Consider the following 13,172-nt stretch of genomic DNA (forward strand, 5'->3'; position numbering starts at 1 on the left):
GCTTCAGTTCAGCATCTCACCTAAACAATAGCACCTCTGACAGTGTAGCACTCCCTCATACTGCACTGGGGTGTCTGCCTAGATTTTGTGCGCCAAGTTTCTGGAGTGGGACTTGAACCCATGGCTGCCTGGGTGGGAGTGCTACCACTGAGCTAAGGCCGACACCAGCAACAGCTATTACATTTCAAAAAGTAATTCAGAAGGGTAATTGGGATTAATAAACGGGGCGAGTGTTGTTTATGTGGTCCTCCTTACTGCAGGGGGCAGTAGAGAGTGGGGTCACGTGTTGCAGCTCAGCTGGTTACAGGGATGGTCCGGGTTGTAGCAGCTGGTGAAATGTAAGTTGCGCTTAGAGCTTCCAAACACACAGGTAACCAGCAGATTTTCACTGATGATGATACTGTGCACTTTTAAAAATAAAAAAGAATCCCGAATGGATTGGCGAACGGGAGACGATTTAAAGCTGCGTTGAAAGCAAAACAACACGTGAATTCACCGTTTGGTATCTCCATGAGAACGCAGCCCGACAGCTGTCTCTGTATTGATGGACGGATCGACAGGTTGCAGCCCCCGGAGTGCAGGTCAGTGAACACTGGAAGGACAAATTTCTGGGAATCACTCTGTACAAGTCCGAATCACTTGTTTACATTGTAATCCTATACAGAAATCTCAATTAAAGTTTAATACACATTCAGGCTTTTATTGCTAAGTTGTCGCGTCATTGGAGTAGCGTGTGACTCGGTTGGCGAAATATCCAGTTGTGTTCCGGAAAGAGGTTAAATTACTGCAGGTGTTTCAACTTAAAGGGGCACTGCCCTTGTTTTAAAAAGTATTTGCGACACACGAGATAATGACATCAATTGGGTGTTAACTATGGCTCAGTTGGTAACACTCTTATCTCCGAGGCAGGTTTTGGGTTCAAGCCCCACTCCAAAGACTTGAGCACAAAATCTAGTACTGAGGGAGTGCTACACTGTCAGAGGTACCAACTTTCGGATAAGATGCTACACTGAGGCTTTGTCTACTCTCTCAGGTGGGTGTAAAAAATCCCATGGTAGTTTTTTGAAGAAGAGTAGGTGAGTTATTCCTGGTGTCCTGGCCAATATTTAGCCTTCAATCAACATCTGTAAAACAGATTTCTGATCGTTAGCACATTGTTGTTTGCGGGCGCTTGCTGTGTGCAAATTGGCTGCTGCAATTCTTACAACAGTGACCACTTCACTTCAAAAGCACTTTATTGGCTGTAAAGTGTTCTTGAGCTGGCCTGTGATCATGAAAGATACTATATGAATGTAATTCTTTCAAGATTTTCTTAAATAGATTGAATAGTTGCAGCTTTGACACTGCAGCACTCCCTCGCTTCTGCACCAGTGTCAGCCTTCATCATATGCTCAAGTCTCTGAAGTGGACTACAACCTTCTGATTCTTACATTTCTTACAGCAGTGCTATCACAGCCATGGCTGACAGTATAATTAGCAACTCTTCAAGGTTAGGTTGAATATTTGTATTCTAATGGATGGAGAGGGGGCAAACTTTCTTAGTGCACATGACTTTTTTTTAAATATGGTTCTGCCTGTAAGGGTGAAATGAGTTTGGAATTTTATTTTTAATGTTACAGTGGGCAGTAGGATTGCTCTTGTAAGATAAGGCACCTTGTTGGACAGAGTCAAGCGAGCTTTACTCTTGTATCTCACCATACTCCTGTGGGCATGCTCTATACTGACACTGGATGAGCGAGATGGGAAGTGTTTCATTCCCCAGCACTAAAATCCCTCCGCTTGATATGTTTTCACCAAAAACAGATCCCAATTCTTGCACTGTTTCTAAGGGTACCCATTTAAAGAGGCCTCAGCCAACCTCTGACAACTAGCTAAATAATGTTTTAGAAGGTGTGTGGGACACAGGATCTGAGTGGTGCCTCATTGAGTCACAAGGGACTGACACTGATGTTTAATTTTGGATTGTGACCATTTAAGGAAGCATGACCAAATCAGTTGACTGGAAAATGTGATTTTAATTTTAAACTAAAATTGCTCCTACAAGAACAAGAGATGACTTTCACTTCCCACTTAAAATAATTTAACTTGGAGATGGGGAAATAATGACTTGTGCATTTTTTGTATATTTTAACAGTTCTTCAATAAAAAATTGAAACATCTGGTGAAATTACAAGGACAATATGTTTGAACTGTGGGTTTTCAGAATGATTTTTCTTGAGGCTAACCATATAAAAGTAAAACTTTTGAAAAGTGTAAATATCTGTGCATGTGGGTGAAGAGACAATATTATGCTGGATATAGGGGATATTTTAATGAGGGATAGTGTTATGTACTTGTATTATATGCGACATAATGCTTTTTCTTTACAGCAGCTGAGTCTCTTTTGGTGGCAAAGCTCATACCAAACAGATCTCGTGAATTAGATTGTAAATCTGGCTGTGAGACTTGGGGTGTGGCATTTTCTCCTGATGGCTCATACTTTGCATGGTCACAGGGACACAATATTGTGAAATTGGTTCCATGGCCACTTGAAGATCACAAAATGTAAGTTTGTAAATTTATTCTTTAAGGATTCCAGCAGGGCTTTGGTGATCAATTTTTATTAGAAATGTTTATTCTTGAGCTTTTCTCTGTGCTATATTTTTCATTCAATGAAAGTATGCAGAATTGTTGCACTGAAATCTCCATGATGGAGTCTCTGCCATAGTTGTTAGAAATATTCAGATAATTGAAGTAGAAAATTTGGTGTCTCATATGCTGGTCCACCAATAAAACAGCCATGGGAATTAAAAATAAGCATAGAAAATGTATGACAGGGAGGGAGGCCATTCAGGCCATTGCATCCGTGAGGTCGATGGAGAGCTACCCAGCCGAATCCCACCTTCCCGCATTTGGCCCTTAGCCCTGCAGGTCACGGCTCTTCAAGTAGACATCTGAGTATTTTCAAAATGTGGTGAGAGTTTCTACCTCTACCACCCTTTCAAGCATTGAGTTCCAGGTTTTTTTTTATTTGCTTGGAATGTGGGCATCTCTGGCTAGACCAGCATTTATTACTCATCCCTAATTTCCCTTGAGAAGGTGATGGTGAGCTGCCTTCTTGAACCACTGCAGTCCTCGGGGTGTAGGTACATCCACAGTGCTGTTAGGAAGGGAGTTCAAGGATTTTGAACAAGCAACAGTGAAGGAATGCCAATATCGTTCCAAGTCCGGATAGTGTGTGGCTTGGAGGGGAACTTGCAGCTGGTGGTGGTCCCATGCACTTGCTGCCCTTGTCCTTCGAGGTGGTAGAGTTCATAGGTTTTGAAGGTGCTGCCGGAGGAGCCTTGGTGTGTTGCTGCAATGCATCTTGTACATGGTGCACACTGGTGTCACTGTGCGTCAGTGATGGAAGGAGTGAGTGTTGAAGATGGTGGATAGGGTGCCAATCATGCAGGCTGTCCTGGATGGGGTTGAGCTTCTTGAGTATTGTTGGAACTGCACCCATCCAGGCAAGTGGAGAGTATTCCATCACACTCCTGATTTGTGTCTTGTAGAAGGTGGACCGGCACTGGGGAGACAGGAGGTGAGTTACTCTCTACAGAATTCCCAGCCTCTGACCTGCTCTTGTAGCCACAGTATTTATATGGCTGGTCCAGTTCAGTTTCTGGTCAATGATAACCACCAAGATGTTGACAGTGGGGGATTCAGTGATCGTAATGCCATTGAATGTCAAGGGAAGATAGTTAGATTCTGACGTTTGAGATGGATATTGCCTGGCACTTGTGTGGTATGAATGTTACTTGCCATTTATCAGCCTAAGCCTGGATGCTGTCGAGTTCTTGCTGCATATGGACACGGGGTGCTTCAGTATCCAAGGAGTCGTGAATGGTGCTGAACATTGTGCAATCAACAGTGAACATTTTTATTATTCATTCATGGGATGTGGGCGTCGCTGGCCAGGCCAGCATTTATTGCTCATCCCTAATTGCCCTTGAGAAGGTGGTGGTGAGCTGCTTTCTTGAACCGCTGCAGTCCATGTGGGGTAGGTACACCCACAGTGCTGTTAGGAAGGGAGTTCCAGGATTTTGACCCAGCGACGGTGAAGGAACGGCGATATAGTTCCAAATCAGGATGGTGTGTGACTTGGAGGGGAACTTGTAGGTGATGGTGTTCCCATGCATTTGCTGCCCTTGTCCTTCTAGTTGGTAGAGGTCGCGGGTTTGGAAGGTGCTGTCGAAGCAGCCTTGGTGCATTGCTGCAGTGCATCTTGTAGATGGTACACACTGCTGCCACTGTGCGTTGGTGGTGTAGGGAGTGAATGTTTGTAGATGGGGTGCCAATCAAGCGGGCTGCTTTGTCCTGAGTGGTGTTGGAGCTGCACCCATCCAGACAAGTGGAGAATATCCCATCACACTCCTGACTTGTGCCTTGTAGATGGTGGACAGGCTTTGGGGAGTCAGGAGGTGAGTTACTCGCCTCAGGGTTCCTAACCTCTGAGCTGCTCTTGTAGCCACAGTATTTATCTGGCTACTCCAGTTCAGTTTCTGGTCAATGGTAGCCCCTAGAATGTTGATAGTGGGGGATTCAGCGATGGTAATGCCACTGAATGTCATGAGGAGATGGTTAGATTCTCAGATTCTCTCTTGTTGGAGATGGTCATTGCCTGGCACTTGTGTGGCGCGAATATTTGATTTGATTTAGAGATACAGCACTGAAACAGGCCCTTCAGCCCACCAAGTCTGTGCCGACCATTAACCACCCATTTATACTAATCCTACACTAATCCCATATTCCTACCACATCCTCACCTGTTCCTATATTCTCCTACCACCTACCTATACTAGGGGCAGTTTATAATGGCCAATTTACCTATCAACCTGCAAGTCTTTGGCTGTGGGAGGAAACCGGAGCACCCGGAGGAAACCCACGCAGACACAGGGAGAACTTGCAAACTCCACACAGGCAGTACCCAGAATTGAACCCGGGTCGCTGGAGCTGTGAGGCTGCAGTGCTAACCACTGCGCCACTGTGCTGCCCTTAAGCCACTTATCAGCCCAAGCCTGGATATTGTCCAGGTCTTGCTGCATTTCTACACAGATAGCTTCAGTATCTGGAAGGTCACGAATGGTGCTGAACATTGTGCAATCATCAGCGAACATCCCCACTTCTGACCTTGTGATTGAAGGAAGGTCATTGACGAAGCAGCTGAAGATGGTTGGGCCCAGGACACTACCCTGAGGAACTCCTGCAGTGATGTCCTGGAGCTCAGATGATTGACCTCCAGCAACGACAGCCATCTTCCTTTGTGCTAGGTATGACTTCAGCCAGCGGAGGGTTTTCCCCCTGATTCCCATTGACCTCAGTTTTGCTAGGGCTCCTTGATGCCACACTCGGTCAAATGCTGCCTTAATGTCAAGAGCAGTCACTCTCACCTCACCTCTTGTGTTCAGCTCTTTTGTCCATGTTTGAACCAAGGCTGAAATGAGGTCAGGAGTGGCCCTGGCGGAACCCAAACTGAGCGTCACTGAGCAGGTTATTGCTAAGCAAGTGCCGCTTGATGGCACTGCTGATAACACCTTCCATCATTTTACTGATGATTGAGAGTAGGCTGATGTGGCGGTAATTGGCCGGGTTGGACTTGTCCTGCTTTTTGTGTACAGGACATACCTGGGCAATTTTCCACTTTGCAGGGTAGATGCCAATGTTGTAGCTGTACTGGAACAACTTGGCTAGGGGCGCGGCAAATTCTGGAGCACAGGTCTTCAGTACTATTGCCGGAATATTGTCAGGGCCTATAGCCTTTGCAGTATCCAGTGCCTTCAGTTGTTTCTTGATATCACGCAGTGTGAATTGAATTGTCTGAAGTCTGGCATCTGTGGTGCTGGGGAATTCAGGAGGAGTCCGAGGTGGATCATCAACTCGGCACTTCTGGCTGAAGATTGTTGCAAATGCTTCAGCCTAATCTTTCACACTGATGTGCTGGGTTCCCCCATCATTGAGGATGGGGATATTTGTGGAGCCACCTCCTCCAGTTAGTTGTTTATTTGTCCACCACCATTCACGGTTGGATGTGACAGGACTGCAGAGCTTAGATCTGATCCGTTGGTTATGGGATCGCTTAGCTCTGTTTATTGCATGGTGTTTACCCAGTTTGGCATGCAGATAGTCCTGTGTTGTGGCTTCGCCAGGTTGACACCTCATTTTGAGGTATGCCTGGTGCTGCTCCTGGCATGCCCTCCTGCACTCTTCATTGAACCAGGGTTGGTCTCCTGGCTTGATGGTAATGGTAGAGTGGGGGATATGCCAGGCCATGGGGTTACAGAAAGGCCGGGGCGTGCACCAAAACCTGGGAGGAGCGAGTAGCCAAGGTACAACACAAGCTGAGCATGTGGGAGCAGCGATCTCTCTCCATTATGGGTAAGAACCTGGTCATCAGGTGCGAGGCGCTCACGTTGCTGTACGTGGCGCAGGCCTGGCCCATACCCCACACCTGCGCTGTGGCGGTCACCCGAGCCATTTTCCGCTTCATCTGGGGATCCAAAATGGGCCGGGTCCTGAGGGACACGATGTTCAAACCTCTGGATAAGGGCGGGAAAAATGTAACCAACATCACCCTCGTCCTGATGCCTACCTTTGTGTGCGGCTGCATCAAGACCTCCAGTATGCAAACACCAAGTGTCACTATGTGCTGAGGTTCTATCGGTCCCCGGTGTTGCGAAGGATGGGCCTGGTCACATTGCCGCGGAACACTCCATCCGGTTGGACTGTGCTGTATCACCTATCCTTTGTGGAACAGTTTCTGCAGAAAAACACCTTTGACCACCGATCCTTCAGGCAGTGGTCTGCACGGCATGTGCTCAAGGCCCTACGGGAAAAGGAGATGGTGGATCCTGTCGGATGGTTCCCCGAGCAGACCGCCAAAGTCATTTGGCGGAATGCCTCATCACCAGAACGTTCAAACAAGCACCAAGATGTAGCTTGGCTGGTGGTGAGAAGAGCCCTCCCCGTCAGATCCTTCTTGCACGCCCGGTCTCACCCCCTCTGCACAATGCCCTCATGGTGGCTGTGGTGGGGAAGAGACGGTTGCCCACCTCCTTCTGGAATGTGTCCTTGCAACGCAGGTGTGGAAAGAGATGCAGTGGTTTTTGTCAAGGTTCATCCCAAGCAGCTCTGTAACACAGGAGTCTGTGCTCTATGGGCTATTCCCAGGGACGCACACCGAGATAAACATCAACTGCTGCTGGAGGACTATCAATTCGGTGGAAGAAGCCCTTTGGTCTTCCAGCGCAAAGAGTTGTCGACGACTGAATGTTGCAGACTGGCACATTCCAAGGTCCAGGACTACGTGCTGAGGGACGCACTAAAGCTTGGGGCAGCCGCAGCAAAGGCTCAATGGGGAAAGACCACAGTGTAAGGTCCCACCACCATGCTGAACTAAGGGGCTGGATCCATGGGAAACCCCTCGAACTGTATCGGGAAAATTTTCATTTGCTGTAAAATGTATATGGCATGAAAAATGAAATGGAAGGGTTGTGAGGCAACTCACTCCTACATTGAAGGAAACTGACCTCCTTTGCACTGTTTGTATTTTTTGAGTTGGTGCTGTTTGGAACTGTTTTGTCATATATTTTTTACAGATTTTTATGAATAAAGTATATTTTGGAAATTAAAGAAAAAAATTTCCACATTGCAGGGTAGATGCCAGTGTTGTAGCTGTACTGGAACAACTTGGCTAGGGGCACGGCAAATTCTGGAGCACAGGTCTTCAGTACTATTGCCGGAATATTGTCAGGGCCCATAGCCTTTGCAGTATCCAGTGCCTTCAGCCATTTCTTGATGTCACAAGGGATGAATCGGCTTGTCTGAAGTCTGGCATCTGTGATGCTGGGGATTTCAGGAGGAGGCAGAGATGGATTATCCACTCTGCACTTCTGGCTGAAGATGGATGCAAATGCTTCAGCCCTTTTGCACTGATGTGCTGGGTTCCCCCATCATTGAGGATGGGGATATTTGTGGAGCCACCTCCTCCAGTTAGTTGTTTATTTGTCCACCACCATTCACGGTTGGATGTGACAGGACTGCAGAGCTTAGATCTGATCCGTTGGTTATGGGATCGCTTAGCTCTGTTTATCGCATGCTGTTTACCCAGTTTGGCACGCAGATAGTCCTGTGTTGTCGCTTCACCAGGTTGACACCTCATTTTGAGGTATGCCTGGTGCTGCCCCTGGCATGCTCTCCTGCACTCTTCTTTGAACCAGGGTTGGTCTCCTGGTTTTATGGTAATGTTAGAGTGGGGAATATGCCAGGCCATGAGGTTTTAGATTGTGGTTGAGTACAATTCTGCTGCTGATGGCCCACAGCGCCTCATGGATGCCCAGTTTTGCATTGCTAGATCTGTTCGAAATCTGTCCCATGTAGTATGGTGGTAGTGCCACACAACATGAAGGAGGGTTTCCTGAAATTGAAGACGTGACTTCGTCTCCACAGCAACTGTGCGGTGGTCACTCCTACCAATGCTGTCATAGACAGATGCATGTGCGGCAGGCAAATTGGTGAGGACGAGGTCAAGTATGTTTTCCACTCTTGTTGATTCCCTCACCACCTGTCACATACCCAGTCTAGTAGATATGTCCTTTAGGACTCAGCCAGCTCAGTCAGTAGTGGTGCTACCAAGCCACACTTGATGATGGACATTGAAGTCCCCCACCCAGAGTACATTCTGTTCCCTTGCCACCCTCAGTGCTTCCTCCAAGTGCTGTTCAACATGGAGGCGTACTGATTCATCAGCTGAGGGAGGGCGGTAGGTGGTAATTAGCAGGAGCTTTCCTTGTCCATGTTTGACCTGCTGTCATGAGACTTCATGGGGTCCAGAGCCGATGTTGAGGACTCCCATGACAACTCCCTCCCTACTGTATACCACTGTCCCCCCACCTCTGGTGGGTCTGTCCTGGTGGGACAGGACATACCTGGGGATGGTGATGGCAATGTCTGGGACATTGTAAGGTATGATTCCGTGAGTATGACTGTCGGGCTATTGCTTGACTAGTCTGTGGGACAGACTTCCCAACTTTGGTACAAGCCCCCAGATGTTAGTAAGGAAGACTTTGCAGGGTCGACAGGGCTGGGTTTGCCATTGTCGTTTCCGGGTGCCTAGGTCGATGCCGGGTGTTCTGTCTGGTTTCATTCCTTTTTATTGACTTTGTAGTGGTTAGATACAACTGTGGCTTGCTAGGCCATTTCAAAGGGCATGTAAGAGTTAACCACATTGCTGTGGGTCTGGAGTCACGTAGACCAGTCCACGTAAGGACAGCAGATTTCCTTCCCTAAAGGACATTAGTGAACCAGATGGGTTTTTACAACAATCGACAATGGTTTCATGGCCATCATTAGACTCGCTTTTTAATTACAGATTTATTAATTGAATTCAAATTCCACCTTCTGCTGTGGTGGGGTTCGAACCCATGTCCCCAGAGCAATACCCTGTCTCTGAGTTACTAGTCCAGTGACAATACCACTATGCCACCACCTCCCCGAACATCTCCACTTCTGACCTTACGGAGGGAAGGTAATTGATGAAGCAGCTGAAGGTGGTAGGGCTTAGGACACTACCCTGCGGAACTCCTACAGTGATGTCCTGGAGCTGAGATGATTGACCTCCAACAACTACAATCATCTTCCTTTGCGCTAGGTATGACTCCAACCGGAGGAGAGTTTTCCCCCTGATTCCCATTGACTCCAGTTTTGCTCAGGCTCCTTGATGCCATACTTGATCAAACGCTGCCCTGATGTCAAGAGCAGTCGCACTTGCCTCACCTCTTGAGTTCAGCTCTTTTGTCCGTGTTTGGACCAAGGCTATAATGAGGTTAGGAGCTGAGTGGCCCTGGCGGAACCCAAACTGAGTGTTATTGAGCAGGTTATTGCTGAGCAAGTGCCGCTTGATAGCACTATCAACAACCCCTTCCATCACTTTGCTGATCGAGAGTAGACTGGGGCAGTAACTGGCCAGATTAGATTTGTCCTGCTTTTTGTGCACAGACTGTGCACAGTGGCGCAGTGGTTAGCACCGCAGCCTCACAGCTCCAGAGACCTGGGTTCAATTCTGGGTACTGCCTGTGTGGAGTTTGCAAGTTCTCCCTGTGTCTGCGTGGGTTTCCTCCGGGTGCTCCGGTTTCCTCCCACATGCCAAAGACTTGCAGGTTGATAGGTTAATTGGCCATTATAAATTGCCCCTAGTATAGGTAGGTGGTAGGGAAATATAGGGACAGGTGGGGATGTGGTAGGAATATGGGATTAGTGTAGGATTAGTATAAATGGGTGGTTGATGGTCAGCACAGACTCGGTGGGCCGAAGGGCCTGTTTCAGTGCTGTATCTCTAAACTAAACTAAACCTACTTGGGCAATTTTTCACTTTGCCAGGTAGATGCCAGTGTTGTAGCTGTACTGGAACAGCTTGGCTAGGGGTGCGGCTAATTCTGGAGTACGAGTTTTCAGTACTATTGCTGGAATGTTGTCAGGGCCCATAGCCTTTGCAGTATCCAGTGCCTTTAGCCATTTCTTGATATCACAAGGGATGAATCGGCTTGGCTGAAGGCTGGCATCTGTGATGCTGGGGACTTCAGGAGGAGGCAGAGATGGATTATCCACTCTGCACCTCTGACTGAAGATGGATGCAAATGCTTCAGCCCTTTTGCATTGATGTGCTGGGTTCCCCCATCATTGAGGATGGGGATATTTGTGGAGCTGCCTCCTCCTGTTTATTTGTCCACCACTATTCATGACTGGATGTGGCAGGACTGCAGAGCTTAGAGCTGATCCATTGGTTGTGGGATCGCTTAGCCCTGTCTATTGCATGCTTCTGCTATTTGGCATGCAAGTAGTCCCATGTTATACTTTCACCAGGCTGACATCTCATTTTTAGGTACATCTGGTGCTGCTCCAGGCATGCCTTTCTGCACTCTTCATTGAACCAGGGTTGGTTCCTTGGCTTGATGGTAATGGTAGAGTGGGGGATATAAAGGGCCATGAGGTTACAGATTGAACCTAACGGTTAGTATATCTACAGTGAATTCTTCCTCTGTTAATGCCTTGTGTTATTTTTCTTTTGCAGAAGTTATAAAAATACTCATCATTTTAAAGCAGCTGGAAGGGCAAAGGGCCAGTATGGCGAAAGAACAATCGATTGTGGTCAAACGGTCTGGGGGTTAGCATTTGGAGCGTCTTCATCTGGGGATGGAAGTCAGTCATTAGAGAATCAACACAAATGCACGCTTTGGTTCTCTGGGACCATCCTTGCCACAGGTCTTGCCAATGGAGAAATCAAGTTGTGGAAAGTGCCGACTGGTAAAATATCTTGCGGTATCCCTTTACACGGGTTAAGGCTGTCGTTGCGCTGAAAGAACATAATTGTCACTTGGCGATACTGTAGCATTTAAACAACTTTCATTCAAAACACATCTTGCATCTTCAGTTTTTTTTTTCCTTCTCCCCTCAAGGTAGTGATTCAGGGTGCAATGCCTCCAATGCTTTGTCCAGTTGTCCATTATATGTGTTTGAGCCATTTCATGGACTGTTGGCAGTGAATACAATTAAAGGGTATATCACAGCTAAGCGTGATCCTGTCTTTACCTACCATTCTCTCACATCTATCTAACAGGGATTTGTGTGTAGTGATCATGTGTGGAAATCCTGACTTTTTTTTTCCCCCTTGCTAACCCAAGGGTACCAAGGCTAATTGTAGTGCTCCAATTACTGTCCTGGTCGAGATCAGCTAACTTGGTAGAAGCTGTGATTTTCTTGTCTGGCTCAGTTGCTCAATAGATGAACTTGTTCAACTACTGGGGAAGCTGGGAATGCCTTTTGTATATCTGTACTGTTTCATTTTTATCATTCTATTTACACAAGAAACAGCAAATTTGAATAACTTCTTTATAGCAAACAATGAGTTTTGTTTATTGTCGAAGCCTTCCACCCTGAAAGCTTTGCCATTCCTTTGTTTAGATTAGAATTTTTTTTTAAAAAGCAATGAATTAAGGTGAGGATTTAATTTGAGGGGGGTTCCCAGCAGTACTTGGGCTGGTCCCTCAAGGTTCTGCTTTGGATACCAGAACAGGAGGGATGCAGGACAGGAAAAGATGCTGATTGGTGCAATTTCCTGTGGAGCTACTTACTGATGGTCTCCTCAGCTTATGCCTTTAGCTCCCTATGCAAATTGGGCACTCTGAGTTGTGTTCCTCATGCTGGAGGAAAAATGTGAAAATTCAAAGATTGTACAGTGCTGATGCTGTTTTTATTTTTAAAGAAATGCTTTGAACCCATACTTATAGGGGGTGAAAAATTGTTATCCATTATTGAAAGTACTCCTGTCTGTTTAGAGAGACAGTGGGATAGAGTTTCTACTTTGGGTGTGATTGGGAAATTATATCAAAACAAAGAACAAAGAAAATTACAGCACAGGAACAGGCCCTTCGGCCCTCCAAGCCTGCACCGATCCAGATCCTCTATTTAAACATGTCGCCTATTTTCTAAGGGTCTGTATCTCTTTGCTTCCTGCCCATTCATGTATCTGTCTAGATACATCTTAAAAGACGCTATCGTGCATGCGTCTACCACCTCTGCTGGCAACGCGTTCCAGGCACCCACCACCCTCTGCGTAAAGAACTTTCCACGCATATCCCCCCTAAACTTTTCCCCTCTCACTTTGAACTCGTGACCCCTAGTAATTGAATCCCCCACTCTGGGGGGGGGAAAAAGCTTCTTGCTATCCACCTTGTCTATACCTCTCATGATTTTGTACACCTCAATCAAGTCCCCCCTCAACCTCCGTCTTTCGAATGAAAATAATCCTAATCTACTCAACCTCTCTTCATAGCTAGCGCCCTCCATACCAGGCAACACCCTGGTGAACCTCCTCTGCACCCTCTCCAAAGCATCTACATCCTTTTGGTAATGTGGTGACCAGAACTGCACGCAGTATTCCAAATGTGGCCGAACCAAAGTCCTATACAACTGTAACATGACCTGCCAACTCTTGTACTCAATACCCCGTCCGATGAAGGGAAGCATGCCGTATGCCTTCTTGACCACTCTATTGACCTGCGTTGCCACCTTCAGGGAACAATGGACCTGAACACCCAAATCTCTCTGTACATCAATTTTCCCCAGGACTTTTCCATTTACTGTATAGTTCACTCTTG

The 13,172-nt window shown here is 46.9% G+C and overlaps 1 protein-coding gene across 3 annotated transcripts in view; it reads left to right on the top strand.

Moving 5' to 3' along the window:
• The first annotated feature begins 283 nt into the window (after positions 1 to 283).
• wsb2 (WD repeat and SOCS box containing 2) overlaps positions 284 to 13,172 on the top strand; it is a 34,712-nt gene continuing 21,823 nt past the window's right edge. Inside the window, exons 1-3 of one of the 3 annotated variants that reach the window (XM_068055173.1) lie at positions 284 to 581; positions 2,370 to 2,544; positions 11,087 to 11,319. In XM_068055173.1, the coding sequence (XP_067911274.1) occupies positions 545 to 581; positions 2,370 to 2,544; positions 11,087 to 11,319 (445 nt within the window). In that variant the 5' untranslated portion in view covers positions 284 to 544. The remainder of the gene's footprint in view (positions 582 to 2,369; positions 2,545 to 11,086; positions 11,320 to 13,172) is intronic. The other 2 variants (XM_068055174.1, XM_068055175.1) reach the window with 2 other exon arrangements.

Source organism: Heterodontus francisci, chromosome 23 (genome assembly GCF_036365525.1).
Source record: "Heterodontus francisci isolate sHetFra1 chromosome 23, sHetFra1.hap1, whole genome shotgun sequence".
NCBI lineage: Eukaryota > Metazoa > Chordata > Chondrichthyes > Heterodontiformes > Heterodontidae > Heterodontus > Heterodontus francisci.